At 39.4% G+C, this 18,490-nt stretch overlaps 1 protein-coding gene across 1 annotated transcript in view; it reads left to right on the forward strand.

Annotated features, from left to right (window-relative positions):
• The window catches only part of LOC311076903 (uncharacterized protein), a 31,792-nt gene extending 13,553 nt beyond the window's left edge, over positions 1-18,239 (forward strand). Inside the window, 41 exon segments of the mRNA XM_084105417.1 lie at positions 2,837-3,061; positions 5,592-5,806; positions 5,901-6,044; positions 6,129-6,285; positions 6,389-6,416; positions 6,588-6,699; positions 6,854-6,946; positions 7,060-7,123; positions 7,217-7,315; positions 7,397-7,500; positions 7,583-7,721; positions 7,873-7,991; positions 8,088-8,237; positions 8,322-8,492; positions 8,584-8,910; positions 8,912-9,049; positions 9,140-9,227; positions 9,318-9,435; positions 9,530-9,653; positions 9,751-9,887; positions 9,993-10,248; positions 12,051-12,293; positions 12,399-12,575; positions 12,671-12,816; positions 12,901-12,991; positions 13,076-13,465; positions 13,541-13,667; positions 13,870-13,988; positions 14,199-14,395; positions 14,481-14,664; positions 14,760-14,789; positions 14,793-14,925; positions 15,017-15,141; positions 15,246-15,554; positions 15,674-15,877; positions 16,944-17,069; positions 17,158-17,328; positions 17,438-17,542; positions 17,632-17,727; positions 17,844-17,975; positions 18,117-18,239. Coding sequence (XP_083961543.1) covers positions 2,837-3,061; positions 5,592-5,806; positions 5,901-6,044; positions 6,129-6,285; positions 6,389-6,416; positions 6,588-6,699; positions 6,854-6,946; positions 7,060-7,123; positions 7,217-7,315; positions 7,397-7,500; positions 7,583-7,721; positions 7,873-7,991; positions 8,088-8,237; positions 8,322-8,492; positions 8,584-8,910; positions 8,912-9,049; positions 9,140-9,227; positions 9,318-9,435; positions 9,530-9,653; positions 9,751-9,887; positions 9,993-10,248; positions 12,051-12,293; positions 12,399-12,575; positions 12,671-12,816; positions 12,901-12,991; positions 13,076-13,465; positions 13,541-13,667; positions 13,870-13,988; positions 14,199-14,395; positions 14,481-14,664; positions 14,760-14,789; positions 14,793-14,925; positions 15,017-15,141; positions 15,246-15,554; positions 15,674-15,877; positions 16,944-17,069; positions 17,158-17,328; positions 17,438-17,542; positions 17,632-17,727; positions 17,844-17,975; positions 18,117-18,131 — 6,128 coding nt within the window. The 3' untranslated portion in view covers positions 18,132-18,239.
• Positions 18,240-18,490: the final 251 nt, after the last annotated feature.

Below are 18,490 nucleotides of genomic sequence, written 5' to 3' on the forward strand. Positions count from 1 at the left end.
CCACTGAAAACCGCATACAGTGAGAATGTACAGACAAAGCGTGTAATTCACTCACCCGCTTTGATGTAGTGAGAGCAAGCAGTAAAGCTGTCTTTAAAGAAAGACACTGTAAATCAATACTCTTTAATGGTTCAATAGGGGGCTGGAAGAACACGTCCAGAACCACAGATAAATCCCAGGATGGGATCAGAGACTTAGTGACCGGAAGTAACCGTCTCACACCCTCATAAATCATTATACTGTATTAAGGGGTGCTAGCTTATTGTTTCTGAATCCAGCCCCAAATGACAAGCTGAGATGAACTTATACTGTTGAAAAGGCTCTACCTTTATCTAATAGTTCCTGCAGAAAGCAGAGAACATTTGATACAGAGCATAGAACAAAAGGATTCATCTCTCTGCGCACCATCGTTCAAAAACGTCTCGGGTTACGACTGTAACTCTTGTTCCCTGAGAACAGGGAACGAGACACTGCATCCTGAGACACTTTGGGGAACGCCTCAGCATGACTGATGACTGAAGTTCAGTATAATCACTGCAATTGTATTGGCCGGCGACAGCCATGACGTCACTACTAGTGTGACCAGGAAGTTTAAAAGGGTGCCTAGAGAACATGTCATCCATTTCTTCGTCTGAAGGGACTGTGCAGGCAGCCTGGAGGCATGGCGATGAGACGCACTGTGTTTTCAGATCATCCGTGCTTCTTCAGCAGTGTAGAGAGAGTGCGCGCGCATGGTTGCCAGATACTATTGAAAAGACCGGGTAAAAAACGTGTTCTTTTAACAGAAAAGCTCTGACTGGGGGTTTAAATGATTGAAATCCGGCAACCGTAAGCATGAAGCTCGTAAAAACAGTCAATGTGTTGTCGTCTCCTTTATATGACAAAAACAAGTAGTTTTGGTCAAGTTTTTATTTTTTAAACACATTTCAGTCTCGTCTTTTTTCGTCATCGATATTGCATGTGTTGATATAGTCACAATTATCGTTTAATGACGTGGGTGTCGTCTCTCATCGTCTTGTCTTAGTCAGGGAAAAACAGGTCGTCAACGAACATTTTCCGTCATAGTTTTCGTTAACTATGCTCTCAGTGATATGTGTTGGGTCCCCGCTATGATAACAGTAACTTTCTCAAATGTTTACAGAACAAGCGGAAACCCAGTGTGCCTGTATCTTTCTCTATAGGCCTATGTCACGGAAAAATTGAAGACTGGAAGTATGTCTTTTAGTAGGGATATGGCTCTTCCGGTTAGCTTTTTACAATGGCGGAGTCCGATAGATACCGCTGGACCAAATCTCTCCGCAACCTGCCTGAAGTCACATATGACGATGTGGTTCGGATGGTAAATGAAAACTCTCAAGTGGAAACGTCAAAACTGAGGAAAGGGTACAAGTTCTTTTGGGAGAACCATTGTTGTTATAGCTCTAGCCGTTCGCCAGTAAGGTAAACGTTTCTATGGTAACACCGAGTTGGACCAATCAGCAGACGTTGCTGCTACGCTTAAGATTGTGGGTAGTGTAGTTTTTTTTCCGTAAGATCGCGGATAAAACATGTTTTTCTTAAAACAAGGTTGATTTCATACGAACTTATAGCTTCTACAGGAGCAAAAACCTTCGTTTCACAACCTCATAGCTCGTGGTCAGTCTACCTCGGATGGTTTAGACATTATGGCTGATAATCTAAATCCTTATCGAGAAATACTGTTGACCGGAAGTTCTGAATCCCTACTCCGCGTTCCGGAAGCAGGAAGTGTGACATAGGCCTATTGCTGTTCTATTACAAGATAGAAAGTCTAAGGCCTTCAATAGCCGTACAGCAAACCCAACTAATCTTGTGCCTATTACACGTCAAACTAAGATCTGCAGACTCAGAGCGGGTAGGAGAGGTGGGGGTCTAGCTGCTCTTTTTAAAGATATCTATCAATGTAAGCAAATATAATTTGGGAATTACCCGTCTTTCGAATATCTGGGTATTGTGTTAAAAGGTGCTCCATGCATTTTACTTATCATTATTTACAGGCCTCCAAAATACTATCCAGCCTTTGCTGAGGATTTTACAGAACTGTTATCAACAATTGCAGAGTTTGACTGTTTTGCCATTGCTGGAGATTTTAACATTCACATAGATAATGCAGAAACCAATATGGCAAAAGAAATCAAAACTGTTTAAAAACTTTTGATCTGACTCAGCATGTAACTGGACCCACACACAATCGTGGACACACTCTAGATTTACTTATCAGTAAGGGTCTAAACATTTAATTGATTGTCCGATCATTTCTGTATTTTCTTTGATATATTGATCTCTCCTGCCACTGAAGCTAGATCTGTGTCTGTCAAGAAGAGATGCTTAAATGAGAACACAAGTGTACAATGAAAAAGTACATGCAGCACCTTGGGAATAAAAACACCTTGGCAAGAATTCTAAAATTGTAAAATTAAACAATTTCTGAGAAAGCCAACTGTAGCTGCACAGTAAAAGGGAGAGAAGCTTAAAAGGCTGCTGGATCAACGATGGACTGGACACCTTGAGGCGGTGTCCGTGGTGCTGAAATCGCACGACACACTTGTAGATTATCTGAATGAAATCACAACCACAAGAAAAGGTGCTGACGTAAAAATTGAAGCTGTTGGACTTCACAAGGCCATCACAGAACCGACTTTCAAATTTCTTGCCTGTGTGATGTACAAAGTTTTGGGCCTAATGGATCCACCGAATAGGATGCAGCAAGCTGAACAAACGGATACATTGACGGCAATTCGGCTCATTGGCAGCGCTTCTTGCATTGAAAGTCTATGATCAGATGCAGAGTTTGTGAAACTGTGGGCTGAAAGTATAGGTGCAGATGATGCGGTTCCTGCCCCTCCAAAATGGCAGCGACAGCCCAGTAAGACTCTGCTAGACTACATTGTGGATGAAAGGGTTGGTCAGCGTGAAGTGAACATTGAACAGGAGTGCAAGCGGCAGTTTTTTAGCATTATTGACTCCGTTTTGGGAGAAATGTCCGTGCGTTTCAGCGAATGTAATAGCAACTACATGGCAGCTTTGGATGCACTGGACCCTGGTAGTGAGAACTTTTTGAATGCGGGGAAAGTGCAACTACTATTGGATTTAACGAACACCAAAATGGTGGAGTCTCAGTTCACCGTTTCACGTCAGTGTTGGCAAACACTGTGCACAGGCCAGGACGAGAAAGTGACGTTGTTCAAACTTCTTTCAAATAACTCCAGCGTTTTCCAAGCCATGCCAGTGGTGCAGGCTGCCTTAAAACACGCACTAACATTTGGGGCCTCGACTGCTATGTGCGAGAACTCTCTCAACGCTGAAGAATGTATTTTCTGAGCGCAGACGCAGCATGTTGCATAGACGAAAAGCACATTTGATCCAGCTGGCATTGGAAAATGACCTAAGTAGAAAATTCGAATTGAAAGAGTTACTGCTGAGGAGGTTTCACTCATCGAAGAGAAGATTGTAGCTCTACTGAGGCTAAAGGTACGATTAAATATTTTGCTTGTGATTTAAAATGTTTGATAATTAGTCGCAGTTGTCAGCGTTATATTGTCTTTGTAGCGGTTCAGGTTGTTTTAATCGCAATATTCCGTTAAACGGGTCGCAATGAGCTGAGCATGTGGGTTAAGCAGGCATACATTGATTTTGGTGGTGTTGTCGTGCCGTGGTAATGTGATTGTGTAGGCCTTATATACACTGCATATCTGGTATTTCAGACGCCCCCTCATCAGCGCTTGGCTGGCGCCAGATCTGCACGCATGCCTTACTTTTTTTTAGTCTTTTTTTTTTTTTATGTGATATAATCACCGTCTGTCTGCCTGTTCATGTTATTATCCTGATTGTATATTTGTTACTGTCAATATTATGTAAAGCTCTGGGCCCCTTGTACTTTCCCAACTTTCCCCCTACAAGCAATGCCTCCGGCTGTGATGCTGGAAATGTAAGATTGAATAGATTAATTCAGTGTTTTTAATCAAATACAAGTGAGTCTTTAAAACCTTAAAATGAGCAATGATTTTAAAAAAATCCTTTAGGTCCTTCATACACGACAATATCTTTGGAATTTGAGGTTAGACGTTCTTTACTGTTGTGATGACTAATTGCAACAATACTTTGTCATTTGTTCCATGTGAACTTAAAATTCATGTTAAAGAATAAACTTTGAATGAGTCCAAATTATTGTACCACTTCTAATTAAGTTTAAAGATGTCTAACATTAAAATATGGAAACATTGCAATAAACAGAAATAAAAATGGAAACACAGCAGTGTTCACGACAAAGCAAATGGAAAATCACTGAATCTTTCCCCTCATTGAGTAATATAGTCTACCCATCAAAAACATTAGGTATAAATAGACACTAGACTCATACACTGGGAGGGAGCTTTTATGGTATTTTTTTATGAGACAGCTTGGATGGCGATCTTCCATGCAGTCAATCACTTATATGGCCATTTCTGTTATACGTGCTTGACTTTGTGAAAAATATTCAATATCAAATGTGTCTTTATATGTTTGTTTTAATATTATTCCAATTTAATCTGCAAATGAAAATAATTCCCCACAAATTAAAATCAATAGATTTTTTTTCCTGTCAGTCAATTAAAAAGATATTTAAAAATATGTAAATTAAAAAAAATACAGTATATATGATTGTCTATCATGTAATTTATTTAAATTATGGACACATTATCAAACTATTGCATTGTCAAAGTTATGTGATACCTATAACTGATGTGTAAAATGATGTCATATCTGTTGATGACTGAGAATAGGTGTAGCTTCTTACCATAAATTAGGACTTATCCATTTATAGCCTCTGCTTAGTGTGCAAATTGACCTCAATATAAGTTTTGAAGAGAGCACAGCCAGTCTCATAGGAGCCTAGAGGAGTTCCTGCTTGTGGTAAGAAGCTGAAATACTTTGCATTTGATGTTGTTGTTAGTATGAGATTATACTAAGTGAATTGATATGACAGAAAAAGTCTTTAAAAAGATATTATTACCATATATGCCTAAATGTAGTTTTTTTTAAAACTGAATTCTTTTACAGGGTGTTAAAATTTCATCTGGTCTTCAAAAGGAGGAAGGTAGGTGGTAGCAACACACTGCATTACTGCATTAAAAAGACGTGGTTGAATATTATCATGTTTTCTGATGCATGTAGACTCTAGTTTATCGTAGATGTGCTGTTTTTTTTTTTATTGATAAATTACTTAAGAATTTTATACTTGTCTATTGGCAGATTTTAAGTGGGACTCTTGACACTTTTTTTTATAAATATGGACACTGTGGTATATAACTGATACAAAAAAACAAGTGTTGAAAAAGTTTAGTTTGCAGTTTTTTATGTGTTATAATGTATCAACAAAATGCATATTGTGACAGATGATTTAATTAGAGACGCCATAAATTAAGGACTATTGTGTTCACACTTTTTAGGCCTTTTCACTTTAATATTCTATAAAGACCTTAACTACATGAGACCCTCTATGAATACTGTTTGTGGACAGTATGTTTGATTATCAATACTTATTTTATTGATTCAAAAAGCATGTCAATGTTTCTTATCCAAATTTTAGTAAGCCGCCACCATGAGTACGGACGCTGAGATGGCCGTTCATGGCAAGGCTGCCGTTTACCTTCGTAAGCCTGAGAGGGAGAGAATTGAGGCTCAGAGCAAACCGTTTGATGCCAAGACTGCCTGCTATGTGGCTGATGTCAAAGAGTTGTACCTCAAGGGAACAATCAAGAGCAAAGACGGTGGCAAAGCCACAGTTATTTTGCTTGACACTCAGGAGGCGAGTTTTAATTTCTACTTAATGTAGATGCTCATTAAATTACTTATTACATTGTTTTCTTTTATATCTAATATCTAATTTATCAAATTTAAAGGAGAGAACAGTAAAGGAAGATGACGTCTACCCAATGAATCCTCCCAAGTATGACAAGATTGAGGACATGGCCATGATGACCCATCTCAATGAAGCCTCTGTGCTGTATAACCTCAAAGAGCGTTATGCTGCATGGATGATCTACGTAAGTTCTGAAACAACAAACAAAAGCATTTAAGTTAATTTGGTCTGTGTTGTTGCAACCTGACCACGTCTCTGCTCATTTCAGACCTACTCTGGACTCTTCTGTGCAACTGTGAACCCCTACAAGTGGCTCCCAGTGTATGATGCAGAAGTGGTGTCTGCCTACAGAGGCAAAAAGCGTATGGAGGCTCCACCCCACATCTTCTCTGTCTCTGACAACGCATATCAGTTCATGCTGACTGGTAAGACATTATGGAATTGAATTCTATAGAATTCATTAAGGTGAATTTGATGATGTTAATATAAGAAATATTTATCGGATATTTTACACATTACAATCAACAGATAGAGAAAACCAGTCTGTCCTGATTACGTAAGTATTTTCATTTAATCTCAGACCATGACAAAAATTAAAGTATAATGTAAATGGCAAATCTATATGGAGATATTTACAAAACAGAATTTAAGAATGACCTTCTGAATATACTTTGAAAAGTCTAGATGTCTTTTAAATTTCTGTTTTCTATAATCTCTCATAAACCAGTGGAGAATCCGGTGCTGGAAAGACTGTGAACACCAAACGTGTCATCCAGTACTTTGCCACAGTTGCAGTGGCAGGTGGTGAAAAGAAGAAAGATACTCCTGGCAAAATGCAGGTATGATATATAAAACTACATACATTTTATTTTGAATGATGGTGATTTACACTCATCTCACATTATATGTGAATTTGTGAAGTGCCTATACATAGTGTTTAGTCATTAAATAGAAAATAAATGAAAATAACTGAAAACCCTTCAAACATCACAGGGCTCTCTTGAGGACCAGATCATTGCTGCTAACCCTCTGCTTGAGGCTTATGGTAATGCCAAGACTGTGAGAAATGACAACTCCTCTCGTTTTGTAAGTAAACCACTTTTTATTTACAATAAAGTTAGTCAGTTGTGTTGGATTTTTCTATACAGAGTTTTATATAAAGAGATTATTTATGTATTGTGCCATTTTGTTTCAAACAGGGTAAATTTATCAGAATTCACTTCGGCACCACTGGAAAACTGGCTAGTGCTGACATTGAGACATGTAGGTGGACACGATTTCATTGATCCACCCTGAACATTTGTCTTGATCTGTCACTCTTCAGATGATTGTGACTCAAGAACATTCTCTCAACAGATCTGCTGGAGAAGTCTAGAGTGACATTCCAGCTTCCAGATGAGAGAGGCTACCACATCTTCTACCAGATGATGACCAACCATAAGCCTGAGCTGCTTGGTAGGTGCACACATTTCATTCATTGTTAAATGCCAGATAATATTGTAAGACACTGTTTCTAAAAATCTGTCTATTTTACAGAAATGACGCTAATCACCAGCAACCCCTATGACTACCCTATGTGCAGTATGGGTCAGATCACAGTGGCCAGCATTGATGATAAAGAGGAGCTGGTTGCTACTGATGTGAGTCATTTGAATATTGACAAACTGTATGGTTATATGGCAGAAAAGATCCCTAGAGTGCATTCTTCTCTGTAATTTTCAGACTGCTATTGACATTCTGGGCTTTACTAATGAGGAGAAAATGGGGATCTACAAGTTCACTGGAGCTGTGCTTCATCATGGCAACATGAAGTTCAAGCAGAAGCAGCGTGAGGAGCAGGCTGAGCCTGATGGCACAGAGGGTGAGACTAAATTGTACTAATATGTGTCATAACATGCAATGCTTTGAATGGAGAGATCCTTATTTCTATTTTCACAAAGAAAAGGGTGGTTTTCATTTAGTTTTCATGGCAAGAAAAGGGATGGATTTTTGTGCAACTTTTTTATTTGCAGAGGCTGACAAAGTCGCCTATCTTCTGGGTTTGAACTCTGCTGATATGCTGAAGGCTTTGTGCTACCCCAGAGTCAAGGTCGGAAATGAGTTTGTGACCAAAGGCCAGACCGTGGCACAGGTATAGTAACATTTCCAGCATGCCATGTGTTTAACCTCAAATTATGGCTAATTATTGCAGAAGCAGAATGAAATATCCACTCTATTCTACTTACAGGTGTACAACTCTGTTAGTGCCTTGGCCAAATCTATCTATGAGAGGATGTTCTTGTGGATGGTCATTCGTATCAACCAGATGTTGGACACAAAACAACAAAGAAACTTCTTCATTGGTGTGCTGGATATTGCTGGCTTTGAGATCTTTGATGTAAGAATGATTCTTTTATCTCTTTTTTAATGGAACATTGAGTGATATTCAGAAGTCAGTAAATGGTTCTGTTTCTTCATCCAGTTCAACAGCATGGAGCAGCTGTGTATCAACTTCACCAATGAGAAACTGCAACAGTTTTTCAACCACCACATGTTTGTGCTGGAGCAAGAGGAGTACAAGAAGGAGGGCATTGTTTGGGAGTTCATTGACTTCGGCATGGACTTGGCTGCTTGCATTGAGCTCATTGAGAAGGTTTTTACTGGTTTATGACCTTATTCATTTCCAATTTCTATGCTTGAAATCTTAAAATTGTAATACTTAAACAACATTCTTTTATAAACAGCCCATGGGTATCTTCTCCATCCTTGAAGAGGAGTGCATGTTCCCCAAGGCTTCAGACACTTCCTTCAAGAACAAGTTATACGATCAGCATCTTGGCAAGAGCAATGCTTTCCAGAAACCAAAGCCTGCCAAAGGCAAGGCTGAAGCCCACTTCTCCCTGGTTCACTACGCTGGAACTGTGGACTACAACATTTCTGGCTGGCTGGACAAGAACAAGGATCCACTGAATGATTCTGCTGTGCAGCTGTACCAGAAGTCTTCTGTCAAACTGCTGGCTACTCTCTACCCACCTGTTGTTGAGGGTAAAGAAAAAATCTATTTAACAAAACTTTGATTTAGCTTTGCACTTTCTTTCTTGTTTTTGCATTTATACATGTTCCTTTGTATTTGTTATCTCAATAGAGACTGGTAAAAAAGGAGGCAAGAAGAAGGGTGGTTCCATGCAGACTGTGTCCTCCCAGTTCAGGGTATGTATAGAGATGACCTCACAGCAATATTTCTGTATTTGAAGAAAAAGAGAAATACAAAGCATGGTAACCCTTTTCTATTCTTCACAGGAGAACTTGGGCAAACTCATGACCAACTTGAGGAGCACTCACCCTCACTTTGTGCGTTGCTTGATTCCCAATGAGTCCAAGACTCCAGGTAAAGTATTAAAAAGTTTACAGATATTCTGCCACTCAATTTATATGATGAAATTAATTTACCAAGTTAATGGTGTAAACTTTGTTATAGGTCTCATGGAGAACTTCCTGGTTATCCACCAGCTGAGGTGTAATGGTGTTCTGGAGGGTATCAGAATCTGCAGAAAGGGTTTCCCCAGCAGAATCCTCTATGGTGACTTCAAACAGAGGTATAAATGACACCACATGAAAATACAATTTCCTGTTGGAGACTCTTTATTAGAAGATATAAATCATTTTGATAAATATTCCCATCTTCCATAGATACAAGGTGCTGAATGCCAGTGTTATCCCAGAGGGACAGTTTATTGATAACAAGAAGGCCAGTGAGAAACTCCTGGGATCCATCGACGTTAATCATGACGAGTACAGATTTGGAACCACAAAGGTTCATATTTAGCTTTACAAATTTCAAAGATTCGGTAATCATGGTCATTTACAGGTTAAATCAATATTTTTTGATTTACTGTTTTACCTAAATTCAGGTGTTCTTCAAAGCTGGTCTTCTGGGTGTTCTTGAGGAGATGCGTGATGAGAAATTGGCTACTCTGGTCACAATGACTCAGGCTCTCTGCCGTGGCTACGTGATGAGGAGGGAATTTGTGAAGATGATGGAAAGGAGGTGAGTATTGTCATTAGTAAAGATGACATCAACAATAACTGTGGAAACAAATTATAATTTATATAATTATAATGATTATGGCATTTAATGATGAATTTTTCTCAGGGAGTCCATTTACACCATCCAATACAACATCCGTTCATTCATGAATGTCAAACACTGGCCATGGATGAAGGTTTACTACAAGGTTAAGCCTCTACTGAAGAGTGCCGAAACTGAGAAAGAGCTGGCAAACATGAAAGAGGACTTTGTAAAATGCAAAGAAGATCTTGCCAAGGCTGAAGCCAAAAAGAAGGAACTTGAAGAGAAGATGGTATCACTGCTGCAAGAGAAAAATGATCTACAGCTACAAGTAGCATCTGTGAGTATTTTTTGAGATGCACCGATAATACATTTCTCTGCTGATACCGATAGCTGATTATTCAGAATGATATCGGCCGATGCCAGTACTGATACCAATAATTTGTTTTTTCCTTAAGGAAAAAAAAATCTCTCCCAAATAATGCTGCAAACAATACAGAGAACCTTCTCATTTGGTACACTATAATATTATATTTTTAAATTAACAACAGAGCTATTATATTCAACTGCTATTTATATCCAGATATAATAGGCTATTTACACTCAAATAAAACTTAGTTATAAGGTAGTTTTCATAAACACTTCATGGCGAATTTATTCAAACATACATATATAATTAACAGTAAATAAGCTCTTCTCTAGTGTTTTTATAGCTAACTAACAAACTGTGAGTGACAACTTGATAACTTTCCTGAGGTAAATGTAACATTAAGGGCCCTATCTTGCACCCAGCGCAATTGACTTTGTACACCGACGCATGTTTCATTCCTATTTTGCACCCGCGCAAAGCGCGCTTTTCCCTCCACAAAAGCACATCGCTAAACTAGGGAATGAACTTGCGCTCCCTGGGCGGTTCAGCGCAATAAAGGAGGCGTGTCCCGGCGCAAACAATCCCTGGTGCTATTTTACTGTTCCATAAAACAATTGTGCCACTGGCCAGAAAAAACCTAGTCTAAAGTCAGTGGCGCGTCGCGCGTTGTTCATTATGCTATTTTAAGGGCGCATGCTTGACCATAATGTATAGCGTGCACAACGCGCATACACTTTGATTCTCTAATCTACACAGAAGCAGCAGTTTTCATTTTTGCAAATCATATTATTACAAACGATAGATAGATAGATAGATAGATAGATAGATAGATAGATAGATAGATAGATAGATAGATATACAATTTATTATAAAAGCATACATCTAGCTTACACATTTACCCACATTATTATATGCCTGTTTAATTTGGGTGTGTTTCTCCATCCCCAGTGTCACTTCTCTCTCTTTTACGGCCGTGACGAGAGCGTTGCTCTCCTCGGCTGTGAACCGCTCCTGGCGCGCGCCTGGCAAATCCGCCATTATAATAGCAATACGCCAAGGAAAAAGCGCGTCTGCTCTTAAAGGGAATGTGAGATGACGCTCTGATTGGTTTATTTCACGTTACACCCAAACCACACCTATGAATAATGAAGCTACTTCAGACCAACCCCTTTTAGATTTGCGCCGGGCGCAAGAGCCATTTATTCCGCCGGGAAAATAGCAACAGCGCCGAGACCCGCCCACAAAGTTACTTGCGCTTTGCGCTTTGACACTTGCGTTTCAGATCGTTAAAATAGGGCCCTAAGTGATATTGTTCACAAGCTGTTTTATTGACATCTTTCCGTGGTTTAAACACAGATTGAGTGATTATGAGTCATGATACGGATTTCAGTAAGTTGTATACTGTATCTTTCATATATATATATGAAATCAGAATACCTTCTGAGATTCATGCATGTTTTTCGAGATATATTAAAGTGAAAGAATATACTTATTTTGTCTATTTTTGGACGGGAGGAGCTACAAATAATGTTTGATGTAGGGAAAAACGTAGATCTGGCAACCCTGGCTTGACCTACGGGTGATTCATAGCGTCAAATAAAGCCTACATTAACGTCACTATTTTTTTGAACTGTTAAAGCGTTATTGTCGCGTTAACTTGCCCTAAATTTAACACAAGAGAGATTTTCTTCACACACAGTATGAGTTGCAGTCTGACACGTTAAAATGAGCAATGTGGTTTCCAATGATATAGCAACCTATTTTCTTAACAGGAATCTGAGAATCTCTCAGATGCTGAGGAGAGGTGTGAGGGTCTGATCAAAAGCAAAATCCAGCTTGAAGCTAAACTCAAAGAGACAACTGAGAGACTGGAAGATGAGGAAGAAATCAATGCTGAACTGACAGCCAAGAAGAGGAAACTGGAGGATGAGTGCTCTGAGCTGAAGAAAGACATTGATGACTTGGAGCTCACCTTGGCTAAAGTGGAGAAGGAGAAACATGCCACTGAGAATAAGGTTGGAGATTGAGTTGGTTTAAGATTAGATTTAATCTCTGTTTTATGTGTTGATATAGAAAATGAAGTGTAAAATATAAGCTTATTTGGAACAAAAATCACACAGGTGAAGAACTTGACAGAGGAAATGGCCGCTCAGGATGAGAGCATTGCCAAGCTTACGAAGGAGAAGAAAGCCCTCCAAGAGTCACATCAGCAGACACTGGATGATCTTCAGGCCGAGGAGGACAAAGTCAACACCCTGACCAAATCCAAGACAAAGCTTGAGCAGCAAGTTGATGATGTGAGTTGATAATGTAAACATGTTATTAATTCATCAAATTAGCTTTGTTTTGTTTTTTTTGCTGTGAACATATTTTATTTATCATTGCCCTGTAGCTTGAGGGTTCCCTTGAACAAGAGAAGAAGCTCCGCATGGACCTGGAGAGAGCCAAGAGAAAGCTTGAAGGAGACCTGAAATTAGCCCAAGAGTCCATCATGGACCTGGAGAATGACAAGCAGCAATCAGAGGAGAAAATAAAAAAGTAATTAAAGCATAAAATCTTTGAAAACATTATTGTTAAGTTTTGTTTTTGTTTTGCAAACCACTCATTGTTGAACACCCACAGGAAAGACTTTGAAACAAGCCAGCTGCTTAGCAAGATAGAAGATGAACAATCTCTGGGTGCTCAACTCCAAAAGAAGATCAAGGAGCTTCAGGTATTTTGAGATTTTTTTCAACATTACGATCAATATAATTAAATGCTGAACAATAAAAATCAAATGAATTACTTTCCACCATAGGCCCGCATTGAGGAACTTGAGGAAGAGATCGAGGCTGAGCGCGCTGCTCGTGCCAAGGTTGAGAAGCAGAGAGCTGATCTCTCCAGGGAACTTGAGGAGATCAGTGAGAGGCTTGAGGAGGCTGGAGGAGCCACTGCTGCTCAGATCGAGATGAATAAGAAGCGTGAAGCTGAATTCCAGAAGCTGCGTCGTGATCTTGAAGAGTCCACCCTCCAGCATGAAGCTACTGCTGCTGCTCTCCGCAAGAAGCAGGCAGACAGTGTGGCCGAGCTGGGAGAGCAAATCGACAACCTGCAGCGTGTCAAGCAGAAGCTTGAGAAAGAGAAGAGCGAATTCAAAATGGAGATTGACGATCTTTCCAGCAACATGGAAGCTGTTGCCAAAGGAAAAGTAGGAAATTTTATGTTTAAAGAATACATAACATGTTGAAGTTTTTCAATTATCTAATGACTTTTGTATTTGCAGGCTAATCTTGAGAAGATGTGCCGCACACTTGAGGACCAACTTAGTGAAATAAAATCCAAGAATGATGAGAATATCCGCCAGTTAAATGACCTCAGTGCTCATAGAGCAAGACTTCAAACTGAAAATGGTAACTAATGACAATCATGAATAAATTAATAGTATTCCAACAGTAACTGAGTGTGGTGTATTAAGATTATATATAGCACTGAATTTCTGACAGTCTTATCAGAAGAAAACACACTTATTTACATTTTGCTTTCAAAGAGTTTGTTTTGATAGTAACTGATAGAGACAGCACAATCTGACACAGTGAATTTAAATCTATACAGGTGAGTTTGGCCGTCAGCTGGAGGAGAAGGAGGCTCTGGTTTCTCAGCTCACCAGAGGCAAACAAGCTTTCACTCAGCAAATCGAGGAGCTTAAGAGGCATATTGAAGAGGAGGTTAAGGTAATATAGCATAATGAAAACAAACACATAATTTCCACTTACTACACAACAAAGCTAATATAATGCAAAAAAATTAAAACAACACTATACAACAAAGCTAATGTAATACAATAAAGCTATCACATTTTGTATTGCTAATTAGTAAATTGCTTTGGATAAAAGTGTCTGCTAAATGAATTAATGAAAATATAATGTGACTTTGTCCTTTAGGCTAAGACCGCACTGGCCCATGCTGTGCAATCAGCCCGTCATGACTGTGACCTGCTCCGTGAGCAGTTTGAGGAAGAGCAGGAGGCAAAGGCTGAGCTGCAGCGGGGAATGTCAAAGGCCAACAGTGAGGTTGCTCAGTGGAGAACCAAATATGAAACTGATGCCATCCAGCGCACTGAGGAGCTTGAAGAGTCCAAGTATGAACATCAAAAGAAGTGATATGTGTTAATAATTTGTGCAATTGCATGCATCTTCTGACTAAATGTTACAAAAATATAACAGAAAGAAGCTGGCTCAGCGTCTGCAAGAGGCAGAGGAACAAGTTGAGGCTGTAAACTCTAAATGTGCATCTCTGGAGAAGACCAAACAGAGACTCCAGGGTGAGGTGGAGGACCTCATGATTGATGTGGAGAGAGCCAATGGTTTGGCTGCCAACCTTGACAAGAAGCAGAGAAACTTTGACAAGGTACAATCAATTTCTCTTTTTTAAAAGCATGGCCAGAATGGGCTTTGTTCAACATGTTACATATGAAACCTGACCCTGAAATATCTGGACCAAAGGTCCTGGCAGAATGGAAGCAGAAATTTGAGTAAGGTCAGGCAGAGCTGGAAGGTGCCCAGAAAGAGGCTCGTTCACTCAGTACTGAACTGTTCAAGATGAAGAACTCCTATGAGGAGAGTCTGGATCATCTGGAGACCCTCAAGAGAGAGAACAAGAATCTGCAGCGTAAGATTCGAGATATCCAAAGCGACTTACTAATTAGATGTAGTGATTCACAATATATTTATGTTGATAATATTTTCTTTATAACTTGTAGAGGAGATTTCAGATCTGACAGAGCAGTTAGGTGAGACTGGTAAGAGCATCCATGAACTGGAAAAGGCCAAGAAGACAGTGGAGACTGAGAAGTCAGAAATTCAGACGGCCCTGGAAGAGGCCGAAGTGAGTATCTGGAGATTAATATGTCATTCTTGCTCAAACCATTTTACTGTGTTGTTAAATATTATTTTAATTCTGAAATTACATGTTGTTTTTATATTTCATAGGGCACCCTGGAGCATGAGGAGTCCAAGATTCTTCGTGTCCAGCTTGAGCTAAATCAGGTCAAAAGTGAGATTGACAGGAAGCTTGCAGAGAAGGATGAGGAGATGGAGCAGATCAAGAGGAACAGCCAGAGAGTCATTGAATCCATGCAGGGCACTCTGGACTCTGAAGTCAGGAGCAGGAATGATGCCCTGAGAATCAAGAAGAAGATGGAGGGAGACCTTAATGAGATGGAGATTCAGCTGAGCCACTCCAATCGCCAGGCTGCTGAGGCCCAGAAACAGCTCAGGAACGTTCAGGGACAGCTCAAGGTATTTGACTTCTGTTCGACTTGGGATGTAGTAATATGTTTGTATAATCTAACTTTTGTTAGGTTAAGGTCACCAGAAAGCACATTGAAAGCTTATTCTAAAGCTATTGTTATGTTCAGGATGCCCAACTGCACCTTGATGATGCCCAGAGAGGACATGAAGACATGAAGGAGCAGGTGGCCATGGTGGAGCGCAGAAACACTCTGATGCAGTCTGAGATTGAGGAGCTGAGATCTGCTCTGGAGCAGACAGAGAGAGGCCGCAAAGTGGCTGAACAAGAGCTGGTGGACGCCAGTGAGCGTGTTGGGCTGCTGCACTCTCAGGTAAGGGCATTTTGTTTTTAGGGATGCATTGATCGATCAGCCGCAGATTGGTATCGGCCGATAGTCTATCGGTAGTCACTAAATTTGGCCAATTTCACAAACCGATTGCAATTTATTGACATAATACCATAAAAATGGTAAACAGTAATGTTGTAAACATGTAAACAGTATACAGATGAGGCTTTTGTGCCACATTTTGTTTTGCAACTTCGCGAAACATCAGTAAAACATAGTAAATCACACATCTTTATTGAGAACAGGCTGTCTCGATTCAAATGAGCCCACACAACATAACATGATGCGTAGCTCTTAAGAAAATCCTTATGGAGTAACATGACATGCTGCTTGGCTAAAGCTATAGGACTTCCAGGATCTGATCGTGTCGCGATAATGACGCAGTTTTTCCATTGTCATTTGAAAGTTCAAAAAATGGAAACTGGATCTTGGGTATGGTGGGTAGAGATGATGTGGAGCACACTTTGATTGGTTTGATCGCTCAGATTGACAGGAGATTTACTGTGTGCCATAGAATTGGAGCGCACAGCTGAAACAGCGATGGAAGATCATCAGTCATCATTTGGGATCTTATTGCTTGTTACTTATTCTATGTTATTATAAATATTTTTATGCTTTGTGGCATTTACACATGTAAGTAGTTCTTATGTTCAGTAAAACACTCAAATCACTTGTTTGGAGAGGTTTTTGGACTTTTGATAAAAGGCTACCATGGTTCTAAATGCCATAACTTTTGATTGCTTTGAGATTTCAACACAGAATTTGGATCAGATGCAGTTGACATGATTGTGAACAAGCTCAAACTTGATTTTATGACATGTCATGTATACTTTCTAATAATCATCATGTCAAGCATGAAAAAGTATGCCACTTAGATGTGAAATCATTAAAAATGCCTTTCAGGGTGAAAGGAGTTAACAGAGAGCTTACATTTTAAAGCCTGAATGATCAGGATCGGCTGCAAAAATACTGATCGGAGAATCCCTACTTACAATGAAGGAAATTGAGAGCATATTTCAAAATGGTTAAACTATTGCTTTTAATTTTGTAGAACACAAGTCTCCTGAACACCAAGAAGAAGCTTGAAGCTGACCTTATTCATGTCCAGAGTGAAGTTGATGACACTGTACAGGAAGCCAGAAATGCAGAGGAGAAAGCCAAGAAGGCCATCACTGATGTGAGCAACAGTAGCTGCCAAATGTTTCAAAAGATGTTTCTTTACTTGAAAAATGTGGATCTAATGACTTTCTGTATTAATGCAAAAGGCTGCAATGATGGCAGAAGAGCTGAAGAAGGAGCAGGACACCAGTTCTCACCTTGAGAGGATGAAGAAGAATCTGGAGGTCACAGTGAAGGACCTGCAGCACCGTCTGGATGAGGCTGAGAGTCTGGCCATGAAAGGAGGAAAGAAACAACTCCAGAAGTTGGAGAGCAGGGTGAGAACTTTTAAAGGATCACAACAAACATTATTTTAAAATTAAAGCATTATTTCAGGTTCCCAATGACTACTTGTACTTGTCTGAGAATTTTTATGTGCTATCAAAGGTCCGTGAGCTTGAGGCTGAAGTTGAAGCTGAGCAGAGACGTGGAGCTGATGCTGTTAAAGGTGTCCGCAAATATGAGAGGAGAGTGAAAGAGCTCTCTTATCAGGTATGACCATGTCTGACTAAATCCATTGAGTCATTCATACATGCATTTATAGTCAAATATTTAGAATAAATCTATGCAATTGTTTTTAGACTGAGGAGGACAAGAAGAACATCAACAGACTTCAGGGTCTGGTTGATAAGCTGCAGCTGAAGGTCAAAGTCTACAAGAGGCAGTCTGAGGAGGCGTTATGTATATATTTTTACACATTGATTATTAATTAATTAGTAATTTATTTACTGGTGAGATATCACTGCTGCTCCACAGCTTAGTTAACAAGCATGGTAAAAATTTTACTCTTTAGGAGGAGCAAGCCAACACTCACCTGTCCAAGTTGAGGAAGGTGCAGCATGAGCTTGAGGAGGCTGAGGAGCGTGCTGACATTTCTGAGTCTCAGGTCAACAAGCTCAGAGCCAAGAGCCGTGATGCTGGAAAGGTCAGTTGCATAATTTCAGAGTCTGTACTCAGTAGATGCGTTCTCACATTTAAAGAGTAGAAACATATGTAGTATTCAGCTTATTCTTGAGAATGTACTGATTACTTACATGACTTATGAATGTGCTTCATTTTGTTTTAGGCCAAAGAAGAGTGAAACCCCCAAACCCAAAGGGAGCCTCTACTGAAGTCATATAATATGATTGTTCTGTAGAATTACTTTTAAAATTCTTTTTGAAATAAATCTGTCCTTACCATGTGCAAACATTTTGTTTTGGAGTGATCTTTAGAGGAATGTTACTCACAAATAAATACAAAATAATGAATTGATCAAAATAATGACATTATCACTTAAGTACTGAAATATTTCTAAAGTTATAAAAGTACATAATAGCTTTGTCAGGAATAACACGATATGTTCCGAACATTCACTTTTTTACTTAATATTGAAAGAAATATAGAACACTGCGTCTTTTTCATTTATCATTTTAAAAAAAAGAAGATTTTGGCTTGATA

The sequence above is a fragment of the Abramis brama genome, assembly GCF_963993115.1.
Source record: "Abramis brama genome assembly, chromosome: 25".
In the NCBI taxonomy this organism is placed as follows: domain Eukaryota; kingdom Metazoa; phylum Chordata; class Actinopteri; order Cypriniformes; family Leuciscidae; genus Abramis; species Abramis brama.